The 14089-nt window shown below is 40.4% G+C and overlaps 1 protein-coding gene across 1 annotated transcript in view; it reads right to left on the bottom strand.

Annotated features, from left to right (window-relative positions):
- LOC120851681 (regulator of microtubule dynamics protein 2) overlaps positions 1-14089 on the bottom strand; it is a 66428-nt gene that overhangs the window by 12374 nt on the left and 39965 nt on the right. Inside the window, exons 8-10 of the mRNA XM_040224653.1 lie at positions 7469-7567; positions 568-621; positions 403-483 (exon numbers count right to left, since the gene is read on the bottom strand). Of these exons, the coding sequence (XP_040080587.1) occupies positions 403-483; positions 568-621; positions 7469-7567 (234 nt within the window). The remainder of the gene's footprint in view (positions 1-402; positions 484-567; positions 622-7468; positions 7568-14089) is intronic.

The following is a 14089-nucleotide window of genomic DNA, read 5'->3' as shown; positions in this document are numbered from 1 at the left end:
GTGGCCACTGCGTGGACCCTCCTCCTGCTGTCGGGGGGGGGGGGAGCCTGTCTGGCTTGCTTACTGCCTCCCTCAGTGTAATCACCAGCTCTGCAGCATTACGCCTTCCTCCATCCTTCCTCCGGGACTTGTCTTACTCTCTGCTGCATAACACCCAACGAGCATCACCGCATCTTAACTGCTAGCCCACAACTGATTTTCATGGCTATTAAAGATACAAGGGGTCTCCTGGTGAAGGGTTATCTATAGCAGCTTTTAAAACTTCATAGTCCATGTTAAATCCAAGTTAAAATCTTTTAGGATAGAAAAAAACTCCAGATGTACCTGAGCCACTTACTCATAGTTGAGGCTGGAATTGTGCTAATAAAATAAATAGTGCTCCTTGTTACTGTGTGGACTTACCTCTTTGGTAATACAAGGAAGCAACAGCGCCAAATTACAGAACTTCATAGCATTGTCGATTTGATTAAGATCGGCATAACACTAGAAATGAAAACAATAATATGAAGGGCAGCACATTTTTGTGCAATGGATTCAAAGTGATCTTAGAACAGTGGTCTTCATTACCTTGGCCATGAACACGTAATTGGACTTAGAAAACCCAGGCTGTAGTTCTTCAACCTGATTTTAAGAGAAAACAGAAAAGAGACTATCAGGGAAATATTAGAACACCAAGTAAAGGAGATATATTTCAATAAATCAGACATTAACCAAGTTACCCTAAGAATTTAGGTTGGTTGTGTCACACCGGAATCATTTTATCAGCTCAAGTATCTTTTGGGTGGAAATACAGCTTTTGAGCTTACCCATTAAAATGGGATTATTACTGTGGTCATAAAGCTTACAAAGCAATGAGATACTTTAAGATTTGGGGATCACCTTGTATAACCATCTTCCTCACTTCCCCTTCTCGATCCTTTCTTTTTTCTTCCAGGGACAAAACAACTGGTGGTACAGTCCCCTCAGGACAAGTCCCTACAATCTCCTTAGGAAGCAGGAGTGGAGTGTGACTGGCATTCCATGGCAAGCATCTTCCACTACATTAATATTTGATTTCTGATGATTTCAACACATTCTGTACGAGCTGAATAATAACTGAGGCCCATGATGTCAAGTTCTTTTAAATAAAAGGCAGATGCTTAAAATAACTAGTCAAAGTGGCAAACCACCTTGCAGATTTTAGTTAGTGGGTATGATAAAGTTCTTTATGCCTCATGTACCAGTTCCTTTTCTTTATCTCTGGTAAATAAGAATTTCGCCAGATATGTGGTGTTGCTACTAGAGAACTCTTCTTAGAACCTAAGTCTGTCTTTGCATTGGAGGCAGATTTTGTTCTTATGAAAGTCTATGCAGGAAGCTCCCAGGTTGGGACCCCAACCCCCAACACAGAAGGCAGAGGCCAAAAGGAGGATGCTTTAAAAAAATTTACAAATATATGCTTGTTTTACAACTTATCAGACATATTCAAAATTAAAAAGTGAAAGCTTCTCTGTTCCAATTTTATTCTCAATTATGATCTATTTCCCCAGGGGCACCACTCTTAACAGTTTGACAAATGCATCCTATAGACCTTTAAGCAGAGGAACTCCCTGCCTCCCACCTCCTACCTCCTCCCTACTCAAGATGACTCATTTCTGAAAAAAAATTTAAATAGGACCATTTCCTACTTATTGGTCCCACACTCTTTTTTCCCTTCAATGTATCACAGACACGAACACAAATCTACCTCATTGTTTCTAGGAGCTGTATTTCATACTACATATACACTATGATTAAATTAAGCATCGCCATTAGACATTTAGACTTATTTTTCACTATTACTAACAATGATCAATGTACACACTTGCTCCTACATGCCCGTGTGCCTGTGATTATGTGTGCAGGAGAGATTCCCAGAAGTTGGATTTTGGAGTCAAAAGATACCTACATTTTAAGGATGAATAGAGGGGAAAGCAAGAGCTAGGGTTCTGAGGAGTGTTCCAATGCCTTATGAGAGCACATCCCTTGTAAAGGCCACTTATTCTCTGCAGAATCCAAGAGAAGGGTCCTGGGAGGAGGAGAAGGAGGACAAAGTCTCTTGGGCTAGGAAGCCAGACTAGGTGTAACTCTTTAAGACTGAGTGGATGAACAGCATGTGGATCTGGCCTAGAACCTGTTGGTGAAACACCGGAGCTGCTGATAGACTGAAGGAAGTTGCTGTTCAGTCCTGGCCAAAGCCTTGAAAGCCCAACAGAACCATCCATGGTGCCAGTGGGTTCTGGTCCTCCCGCTTCTTCTCTCTTGTCTCATTATTTCCATTTTAACTCTTTGAGTTAAAAAATTTTTAATTTCTTTAATGTTGTTCCCACATGGAGATGATGAATGTTCACTAAACTTATTGTGATAATCATTTCATGATGTATATAAGTCAAATCGTTATTCTGTACACTTCAAACTTATACAGTGCTTCATGTCCATTATACTTCAATAAAAGCAGAAGAAAAAAAAAGAAGGACCTAGATTAAACTTTATTTGATTGATGTCCAGTAGTTGCCCCCGTTCTGTCCAAATCCTATCTAGATAACTTGCCCCAACAGAGGCACATCAGCAGCTTAATTATTTAATGTTGGCATTTTAATTTCACATATATACTTTAATACTTATGTCTAATTAACCAGAAAGATCATAAGTCAGAACACCTTTTTTTGTGCTTATGGTTAAAAAAAAAAGAAATCCAAAGGAACAAAATCACTGAGGACAGTGCAGCCATGAAATTAAAAGATGCTTGCTCCTCGGAAGGAAAACTATGACAAACCTAGACAGTGTATTAAAGAGCAGAGACATCACTGCTAACAAAGGTCTGTATAGTCAAAGTTATTTGGTTTTGCCATCTGAGCCACCCTATGGCTGATTCATGTTGATGTTTAGCAGAAAACAACAAAATTATGTTGCTTAAAAATAAATAAATATCTTTAAAAGCTATGGTTTTTCCAGTAGTTATGCATGGATGTGAGAGTTGGACCACAAGGAAGGCTGAGCACTAAAGAATTGATGTTTTTGAATTGTAGTATTGGAGAAGACTCTTGAGAGTCTCTTGGGCAGTAAGGAGATCAAACCAGTCAATCCCAAAGGAAATCAACCCTGAATATTCATTGGAAGGACTGATGCTGAAGCTGAAGCTCCAATACTCTGGCCACCTGAAGGGAAGAGCCGACTCATTGAAAAGACCCTGATGCTGGGAAAGACTGAAAGCAGGATGAGAGGGTGAAGGACACGGAAGCCTGGTCTGCTTCAGCCATGGGGTGGCAAAGAGCTGGACACGACTTTGTGACTGAACAACAAAGGAACAGAGGCAGGCTACTAACAATACTTACATCCTAAAATGGAGCAGCAGATTCTGACATTTGCCAAAGGCATTAGCTGCATAACAAGGAAGGTTGGGCCATTCAATAGAATGTTTCAATTAACAGGCAGTTTCTATGATGTTCTTCAAACTATGCCATAACATCTGGCAGAAAATACTGTACTTGCTTACTTCACCTTGGTCATCCAAGTTCCCCAAAGGCAGGAGCTGTTACAGTCATTTCTGTGTTTCCTTCATTTGGTATTAAGTATATGCTTAAAAAACACTGCTGAATAAATTAGCTTTGTTTTAAAACATCTCATGAACTCATGCAGCAGCCCTCTGTCATATCAAGTCACAGAAAATAGCTTGGCAGCTGGTGAAACCACTAAGGAAGATTCGGGGATCTTGTGACTGCAAACAGTGAGTGACATCAGGATGGCCAAAATTGCCGCACCTGTCTTCTACCACACACACCCATCCAGGAGTGCTGCAACATGTCACGGGCTGCACGTGAAGGACCTTGAGGTCTTTAAAAACAGGTCAAGCTTTAAACCGCATTGTACTACAATTCCAATCATAGGTATTTACCTGAGAAAATTTAAAACATGTCTACATAAACACTTTATTCATAATAGCTCCAAGCTGGGAACAACTCAAATGTCCATCAATAGGTGAATGCATAAGTAAATTGTTGTAAATCCATGTGATGGAATATCATGAGGCAATCACAAATACATTCAATAAATTGACTGCCTCTCAAAACATGCAGAGCAAAGGAAGCCAGATATACAAAGTATCAAAGCTATGATTCCATTTACACAAAATTTTAAAACAGGCAAAGTGGTGGTAGTTGCATAAGTATACAAACTTGTCAAATTTCACAGAACAGTACACATAAAATGGGTGTATCTAACTGTATATGAACTATATCTTAATATATTCAGATATTCTGAAATAATTAGTCTGAGTTGTAGCCTGGGTTAGCATTTTTTAAAGCTCTCCAGACAATTCAAATGTATCAGTTCTGTTCAGTTCCCATAGACAAGGTTAAAAACCACTGACTGAGGGAATCAGGCCAGAATTTTGGATGAAGTGGGAAGCATGTTATATCCTAAAAGTATCCCATTTGCAGATGTCCTGGTCTCAAACCACCTCCCTAGATGTTTTGAGGCTGTGGAGAACTAGATTTCACTGGTTATATATAAAAAAATAACAGCAATATCAGCAATGTTTATTTTCAGTTAGAGCACTTAGTGTGTGAGACCATAGGCCAAGAAAACTACATGTATTATTTCATGTAATTTTCACAAAAACAAAATTAGGTATTATTATGCCTACCTTACTGATAAAGAATTTAAGGTTAGGAGAAATAAACAAACAGGTCCATGTCATATTAACAGTAAAAGTCTCAGCTCTTAAACTGTCTGATTCTAAAACTAGAGCTCTCTCTCTACAGGAGTGAACGGTATGGCTCTGGAGCTGTATTCCTGTGAACCTCTTTGGAGGCAATGGAGTGGGGCAGGACTTCCACAGTCTGGGTTCTGACAACATGACTTCCTGTTGGGACTAGTGGGGGTGCAGAAACATGGAGTGTGGGAGCCACGGTGTGTGCTGTTTCTTTTTCCCCGCTTGTTCCCCCAGGTTTCTCAGTTCCTCCACAGCCCTCAGCCCTCAGCACTCCAGGCTCCTCGGTACCCTCGTGTGCTGCAGTAAATATGGGGTGAAGCACTCCTGATGCCTTCTCACCCTCTTGACAAACACTGTGGAACGCATTTCAGACAATATCTAAGTCATAACGGAATGGTGAGGTCCTCAAGATGGTTCGACGAGGTGTTTACAAGGAGGGCTTCCCTGCTGGCTCAGACAGTGAAGAATCTGCCTGCAAGGCAGGAGACTCAGGTTCAGTCCCTGGGTGGGGAAGATCCCCTGGAGAAGGGAATGGCTACCCACCCCAATATTCCTTCCTGGAGAATTCCATGGACAGGGGAGCCTGGTGGGCTAGAGTCCATAGGATCTCAGACAGACAGACACAACTGAGCGACTAACTTTCTTTCTTTCCTTTTACATTTTAATGAAGTTAAAATTCTTTGGGCCTTTACTGAGCACTTATGAGGTCCTGGGCACTCTCTAAGCAATTTGCTTGGATTAACTTATTTAACCTTCACAACAATACTATCACCTCCATGTTATTGATTAAACTGAGACAGAAAGATATTAAGCAACTTGCCCAATGTCAGTCAGCCAGTAAAAAGCAGAACTGGGATTTAACCAGGTGGTCTGGTTTCAGAGTTTGTACCTCTACATCACTGTGCTTCTTACTTACTTTTGATTTTATCTGTGTAATACTTCAGGTGCAGAAGCACCTTAAGAACTATTGTTCCATGTCCTGAAAACCTGACCCTCTAATTATAACTTTGATACCATCAAAAATGGGTTTAAAGTTCAAATGAGATTTTTGCTAATGAACATGTGATTAGTCACTTAGTTGTGTCCGAGTCTTTGTGACCCCATGGAGTGTAGCCCGCCAGGCTCCTCAGTCCATGGGGATTCTCCAGGCAAGAATACTGGAGTGGGTAGCTGTTACCTTCTCCAGGGAATCTTCCCAATCCTGGGACTGAACCCAGGTCTCCCACACTGCAGGCAGATTCTTTACCAGCTGGGCCACCAGGGAAGCCCAAGAACACTGGAGTGGGTAGCCCATCACTTCTCCAGGGAAACTTCCCAACCCAGGAATTGAACCAGGGTCTCCTGCATTGCAGGCTGATTCTTTACCAGCTGGGCTACCAGGGAAGCCCCATGAACACAGCAACTTTTATGAATCATTTTAAATGCACGATGATCTATATCCTTATAAAATTTAACAAGGGAGAACTAATTCTTGATGTTAGAAAGAAGCTGAAGTGATAATACAGTATCAGACTTCACTCATGTCTTTGACCTGCCATTGTGTGACACTGGAAAAAGTTACATTCCTGATGTCTTGATTCCCTTTCTTATAAAACAAAAAAGACCACACTAAATAAAAAAGAGACAGACAGCCCTTGTACTTGTATATCCACACTTTATCCCACTGGGTACAGGCTTGATTTCAGAACACTTATTTTTTCAAAAAGCCACTAGCCATTGTTCAGAGAAGTGAAGTATATTTGCTATCTTAGAATATATGTATTTTAAACTCCCTCTAGGTTCTACAAAATCGAGCCCTAAAATATACCCAAAAATACTAGCCTTTAAAATATATTTGACAATACTGTTCAGAGCCTGATTTTCTCTATATTGTTACAAATCTGAAGTAGGCAGGAGGGAAAAGAAAAATCACTATCTGTAAGATTCCATAATTGATTCCAGAGAAAAATGAAGAGATTAGCCCAACAGCAAGTTGGTTAAATGCATGGATATATTACACATTTTCACATGTGCACACACACATATTACTATTTAGAGTTTATCAGCAGAGCAATTGTACATTTTAGGATGGTAATGAAAATCCTGGTTTGGTCTGATGCCCCACGAATCCATAGAACTGTCTGCAATTCAAAGAGTAACTTTTAAAATAACTCATCTTCTTGGCAACTTTTAGTATTTTAAGATTAAACTGGTTCTATGTTAGGATAATCAGGAGTATTTTGGACCAAGCCTAATAATCAGGAGGGCTTCCCAGGTGGGCCCAGTGGTAAAGAATCCATCTGCCAATGCAGGTGAAGCAGCAGACACGGGTTCAATCCCTGGGATGGGAAGATCCCCTGGAGGAGGAAATGGAAACCTATGCCAGTATTCCTGATGGGAAAATCCCATGGACAGAGGAGCCTGGCAGGCTACACACCATGGGGTGCCAAAGAGTTGGACGTGACTGAGCAACTGAGCATGTACACTTTCTAAAAATTAGGACGTAAAATGCTTTTGTACATAAACAGTCTGGAGAGCTATACTGGATTTGGCAGTAAGGGCTGCCACACCTAGGACTTAGCACGTAACTATCCTCTAAGAAGTAGTTTGAACATGCCAAAATGAGGACACAATCTGGGGCTTCAGTTAGAGGTCTACACATGGACAAGAGAAAGATTTCCTTGACAGCAATGGTAGGTGGGCCTGATGAAGACAGGAGCCAGACTGACATTGACATAATGGATAGGCAAAACGTACCTTAAGGAAATTCTGCAGAGCTTCTTGTACAGTTGAGGATGGTATATTTCCAAACAGAGTAGTAGCCATTTTTTTCTCAATCCAGCTCAGTTTTGAGACCTGCAAATATACAGCAACATCACTCAGACAGTTGACCACCTTTTGAATGAATAATCTCTCCTCAGATGCACGTGTGTATGCACACATGTAGGGTATGCATACAATATCAGGCTGTCAGTTTCAGTTTAGTCATTCAGTCGTGTCTGACCCTTTGTGACCCCATGGACTGCAGCATGCTAGGCTTCCCTGTCCTTCACCACCTCCTGAAGCTTGCTCAAACTCATGTCCATAGAGTTGATGATGCCATCCAAACATCTTATCCTTTGTTGTCTCCTTCTCCTGCCTTCAATCTTGCCCAGCATCACAGTCTTTTCAAATAAGTCAGTTTTTCGCATCAGGTAGCCAAAGTATTGGAGTTTCAGTTTCAGCATCAGTCCTTCCAATGAATATTCAGGACTGATTTCCTTTAGGATGGACTGTTTGGATCTCCTTGCTGTCCAAGGGACTCTCAAGAGACTTCTCCAACACCACAGTTCAAAAGCATCAATTCTTTGGCTCCCAGCTTTCTTTATAGTCCAGTTCTCAAATCCATGCACGACTACTGGAAAAACCATCGCTTTGACTAGACAAACCCTTGTTGGCAAAGTACTGTCTCTGCTTTTTACCATGCTGTCTAGGTTGGCCATAGCCTTTCTTCCAAGGAGCAAGCATCTTTTAATTTCATGGCTGAAGTCACCATCTGCAGTGATTTTGGAAATCCCCCCCAAAATAAAGTCTCTTACTGTTTGCATTGTTTCCCCATCTATTTGCCAAGAAGTGATGGGACCAGATGCCATGATCTTAGATTTTTGAATGTTGAGTTTTAAATCACCTTTTTCACTCTCCTCTTTGACTTTCATCAAGAGGCTCTTTAGTTCTTCTTTACTTTCTGCAATAAGGGTGGTGTCATCTGCATATCTGAGATATTGATATTTCTCCCAGCAATCTTGATTCCAGCTGTGCTTCATTCAGTCTGGCATTTCATATGATATACTCTGCATGTAAGTTAAATAAGCAGGGTGACAATATACAGCCTTGACGTACTCCTTTCCTGATTTGGAACCAGTCTGTTGTTCCATGTCCAGTTCTAACTGTTGCTTACTGCATACAGATTTCTCAAGAGGCAGGTCAGGTGGTCTGGTATTCCCATCTCTTTCAGAATTATCCACAGTTTGTTGTGATCCACACAGTCAAAGGCTTTGGCATAGTCAGTAAACAGAAGTAGATGTTTTTCTGGAACTCTCTTTCTTTTCAATGATCCAGCAGATGTTAGCAATTTGATCTCTGGTTCCTCTGCCTTTTTAAAATCCAGCTTGAACATCTGGAAGTTCACAGTTCACATACTGTTGAAGCCTGGCTTGGAGAATTTTGAGCATTACTTTACTAGCGTGTGAGATGAGTGCAATTGTGCAGTAGTTTGAGCATTCCTTGGCATTGCCTTTCTTTGGGATTGGAATGAAAACGGACCTTTTCCAGTCCTGTGGCCACTGCTGAGTTTTCCAAATTTGCTGGCATATTGAGTGCAGCACTTTCACAGCATCATCTTTTAGGATTTGAAATAGCTCAACTGGAATTCCATCACCTCCACTAGCTTTGTTTGTAGAGATGCTCCCTAAGGCCCACTTGACTTCACATTTCAGGATGTCTGGCTCTAGGTGAGTGATCACACCATTGAGATTATCTGGGTCGTGAAGATCTTTTTTGTACAGTTTTTCTGTGTATTCTTGTCACCTCTTCTTAATATCTTCTGCTTCTGTTAGGTCCATACCATTTCTTTTCTTTTCTTTTTTTTTTTTTACTTTATTTTACTTTACAATACTGTATTGGTTTTGCCATAATCAACATGAATCCGCCACGGATGTACAGGAGTTCCCAATCCTGAACCCTCCTCCCACCTCCCTCCCCACACCATCTCTCTGGGTCATCCCAGTGCACCAACCCCAAGCATCCTGTATCCTGCATTGAACCTAGACTGGCGATTCGTTTCTTACATGATATTATACACGTTTCAATGCCATTCTCCCAAATCATCCCACCCTCTCCCTCTCCCACAAAATCCAAAAGTCTGTTCTATACATCTGTGTCTCTTTTGCTGTCTCGCATACAGGGTTATCGTTACCATCTTTCTAAACTCCATAAATATGTGTTAGTATACTGTATTGGTGTTTTTCTTTCTGGCTTATTTCACTCTGTATAATCGGCTCCAGTTTCATCTACCTCATTAGAACTGATTCAAATGTATTCTTTTTAATGGCTGAGTAATACTCTATTGTGTATATGTACCACAGCTTTCTTATCCATTCATCTGCTGAGGTCTATACCATTTCTGTCCTTTATTGAGCACATCTTTGCAAGAAATGTTCCCTTAGTATCTCTAATTTTCTTTAAGAGATCTCTAGTCTTTCCCCTTCTAGTGTTTTCCTCTATTTCTTTGCATTGGTCACTGGAGTAGGCTTTCTTATCTCTCCTTGCTATTCTTTGGAACTTTGCATTCAAAGGGGTATATCTTTCCTTTTCTCCTTTGCCTTTCACTTCTCTTTTCTCAGCTATTTGTAAGGCCTCCTCAGACAATCATTTTGCCTTTTTGCATTTCTTCTTCTTGGGGATGGTCTTGATCACTGCCTCCTGTACAATGTCATGAACACCCGTCCATAGTTCATCAGGCACTCTGTCTATCAGATCTAATCCCTTGAATCTATTTGTCACTTCCACTGTATAATCATAAGGGATTTGATTCAGATCATGCCTGAACGGTCTAGTGGTTTTCCCTACTTTCTTCAATTTTAAGTCTGATTTTGGCAATAAGGAGTTCTTGCTCTGAGCCACAATCAGCTCCCAGTCTTGTTTTTGCTGACTGTATGGAGCTTCTCCATCTTTAGCTGCAAAGAATATAATCAGTCTGATTTTGGTATTGACTATCTGGTGATGTCCATGTGTAGAGTCTTCTCTTGTGTTGTTGTTTGCTATGACCAGTTCGTTCTATTGGCAAAACTCTGTTGGCCTTTGCCCTTCTTCATTTTGTATTCCAAGGCCAAATTTGCCTATTACTCCAGGTATCTCTTGACTTCTTACTTTTGCATTCCTGTCCCCTATAATGAAAGGACATCTTTTTTGGGTATTCTAGAAGGTCTTATAGGTCTTAATAGAACTGTTCAACTTCAGCGTCTTCAGCATTACTATTTAGGGCATAGACTTGGATTACTGTGATATTGAATGGAAATGAATAGAGATCATTCTGTTCTATTCTCATCATGAATCAAGGTAAATTGGAAGTGGTCAAGCAGCAGACGGCAAGAGTGAACATCAACATTTTAGGAATCAGTGAACTAAAATGGACTGGAATGGTGAATTTAATTCAGATGACCATTATATCTACTACTGTGGGCAAGAATCCCTTAGAAGAAATGGAGTAGCCCTCATAGTCAACAAAAGAGTTCAAAATGCATACAATATAATATATATAAATATATATTCATGTTATATACATGAGAAATATAACCTTTATGGTATTAGTATCTTGCCTTCCTTTTTCATAATTCTAACAAACCATGAGCTCTAAAAGCACTGGTTACCAAACCAATCTGAATACTCTTAAGCAGGCTTGTGTCCAAAGAAAGGCAGAGGGGTTGGGGGTGGGGAATGATGCTGATCCGGTCTGTTCACGTGATTCTTGACTGTGAGATGATGAACAGTATCTCCTTGTACAGAATACAGCAGCTACAGGACTCTGCCTTTGCCATGTTCCCAACCTGACCAGAACGCAGCAGCTCAGAAATGTAAACAGGCCAAGGTTCCTCAGTCCAGAAGGAATGTGCCATGAGGGCCTGGTGTATGTATTTATAATTCAGGGCAATTTTTTAAAAAGCAACAACCACCAAAATTAAATCTCATATTGGCATTTGTTTTTTGCTTTCTTTTTAAATTTTTTCACTTTTAACAAATAGTAAATATATAATATATATATAATATATAAATATATATATAATATATAATATAAAGAAAAAAGGGATTCAGAAATGAGTACTTAAAAGGGGAACTATGCTCTCCACAACCCCATCAAATGCCTTCCTCCTCAATGCCATTTTCAAGGGTTCTAGGCAGCCATTGTTTTGTTGTTGTTCGGTTGCCCAGTTGTGTCCGGCTCTTTGTGACCCTATGGAGTGCAGCATGCCAGGCCTCTGAGGGAACCATTCAATTCAGTTCAGTTCAGTCACTCAGTCGTGTCTGACTCTTTGCAACCCCATGGTCTGCAGCACACCAGGCCTCCCTGTCCATTACCAACTCCCAGAGTTTACTCAAACTCATGTCCATTGAGTCAGTAATGCCATCCAGCCATCTCATCCCCTGTCAGCCCCTTCTCCTCCTGCCTCCAATCTTCCCAGCACCAGGGTCTTTTCGAAGAGTCAGTTCTTTGCATCAGGTGGCCAAAGTATTGGAGTTTCAGCTTCAGCATCAGTCCTTCCAATGAATATTCAGGACTGACTTCCTTTAAGAAGGTAGCCATTAACCCCTATTTAAAAACAATTATTCTATAAATATTTTATAATAACTTCAAATGGACTGTAACCTTTAAGAAGTGTGAATTACTATGTTGTACACCTGAAACTTACATAATATTGTACATCAACTATAGCTCAGTTAAAAAAGAGGTACTAACTATTGATATTATGTAACTATTAACATCGGAGAAGGCAATGGCACCCCACTCCAATACTCTTGCCTGGAAAATCCCGTGGGCGGAGGAGCTTGGTAGGCTGCAGTCCATGGGTTCGCTAAGGGTCGGACATGACTGAGTGAATTCACTTTCACTTTTCACTTTCATGCATTGGAGAAGGAAATGGCAACCCACTCCAGTGTTCTTGCCTGGAGAATCCCAGGGACGGGGGAGCCTGGTGGGCTGCCGTCTATGAGGTCGCACAGAGTCGGACACGACTGAATCGACTTAGCAGCAGCAGCAGCAACTATTAACATATGTAAGCTATAAGGATACACCGTATAGCACAAGGAATATAACCAACATTTTATGATAACTTTAAATGGAGTATAATCTATACAAGCGGCTTCTCAGGTGGCGCTAGTGGTAAAGAACTTGTCTACCAATGCAGGAGACCTAAGAGACTCTGGTTAAATCCCCAGGTCAGGAAGATCCCCTGGAGGAGGGCATGACAACCCACTCCAGCATTCTTGCCTGGGAAATCCTGTGGACAGAAGATCCTGGTGGGCCACAGTCCCTGGCGTCACAAGGAGTCTGACATGAAGGAACTGAGCACAGGCACAATCTGTAAAAACTACATTCACCACGTCCTACACCTGAAACTAAGATAATAACCATAAGTCAACCATACTTCAAAAAGAATACTATCCCCCCCAAATTATTCCCTGGCTTTTCTACATAATGTTATTTTATTGCTATGCTTATTTTTTTCTTTTTTGAACTAGAAAAAGAAGATATCTTGTTCATCTCTTTCTTTGACTTGTTTTCTCTTAACATTATAGGTTTTAAGAGTTCATCTAGAGTAATTGAAGTTCAGTCATTTAAACAACTCTGAGACATCCATCATTTAAACATTTCCTTCTCCAATGCATGCATGCATGCTAAGTCACTTCAGTCGTGTCCGACTCTGTGCAACCCCATGGACAGCAGCCCACCAGGCTCCTCTGTCCACAGGATTCTCTATGCAAGAGTACTGGAGTGGGTTGCCATTTCCTTCTCTTCATTTAAACATACATCAATGATTTTTCATCCACTCTTTTTTTCAGTGGACATTTAGGTCTTTTTCCATTTTTTTGCTCTTAGAAACAAGGCTGCTACAGCCATTCTTATATATCCTTCTAATGCACATTTGCAAGAGTTTCTATAGGGTAGGTACCAGTGTCATTCAGTAAACAAGCAATCAAATTCAAGAGATAATACCCAATTGTTTCTAAGATGGTTACATCAATTTGTACTCCCACAACAATGCAAGAATTTCTGTTATTCCATATTTTTGAAACATCTCATATTAACAATTTAAACTTTTATCAAATGGGAATAAAAAGGCATCTCCTTATTTAATTATCATTTCCTATTATTTCTAATTCAAGATTTATGGTTTTTAAGCTGTTTTGTTTCTGAATTTCTAATACTGATATAATTGCTTTATGATCAGAAAACCTGTATGGTATCAATTCTGCCTTGCTTCATGATCTCATGTATGGTCAATTTTGTAAACATTCTGCATATGCTTGAAAAATGTATGTCCTCTTTGGCTAGCTACATGTTTTCAACTATGTTTATTAGATCAAAATTATTAAATGTGAGGCTCCAATCAATGTTTTAGATACTTTCTAGCACTTTTTTGTCTCTTGTTCTATTAATTATCAAAGGAGGGGGTGAAAATCCACCACTATGTAGTATCCTTACTTCCCTTCCGTGTCTTTTGATCTCCCCTTCATATTTTGTCTGTTCCTCTGTGCTGCTTCCTGGCAACGCTTTCAGATTTATCCTGCTGCTGCTGCTGCTAAGATGCTTCAGTCGTGTCCGACTCTGTGCGACCCCACAGA

Source organism: Oryx dammah, unplaced genomic scaffold (assembly GCF_014754425.2).
Source record: "Oryx dammah isolate SB20612 unplaced genomic scaffold, SCBI_Odam_1.1 HiC_scaffold_25, whole genome shotgun sequence".
Lineage (NCBI taxonomy): Eukaryota > Metazoa > Chordata > Mammalia > Artiodactyla > Bovidae > Oryx > Oryx dammah.
Note: the sequence above shows the minus strand (reverse complement) of the source record. Positions and strands in the feature narration are given on the sequence as shown.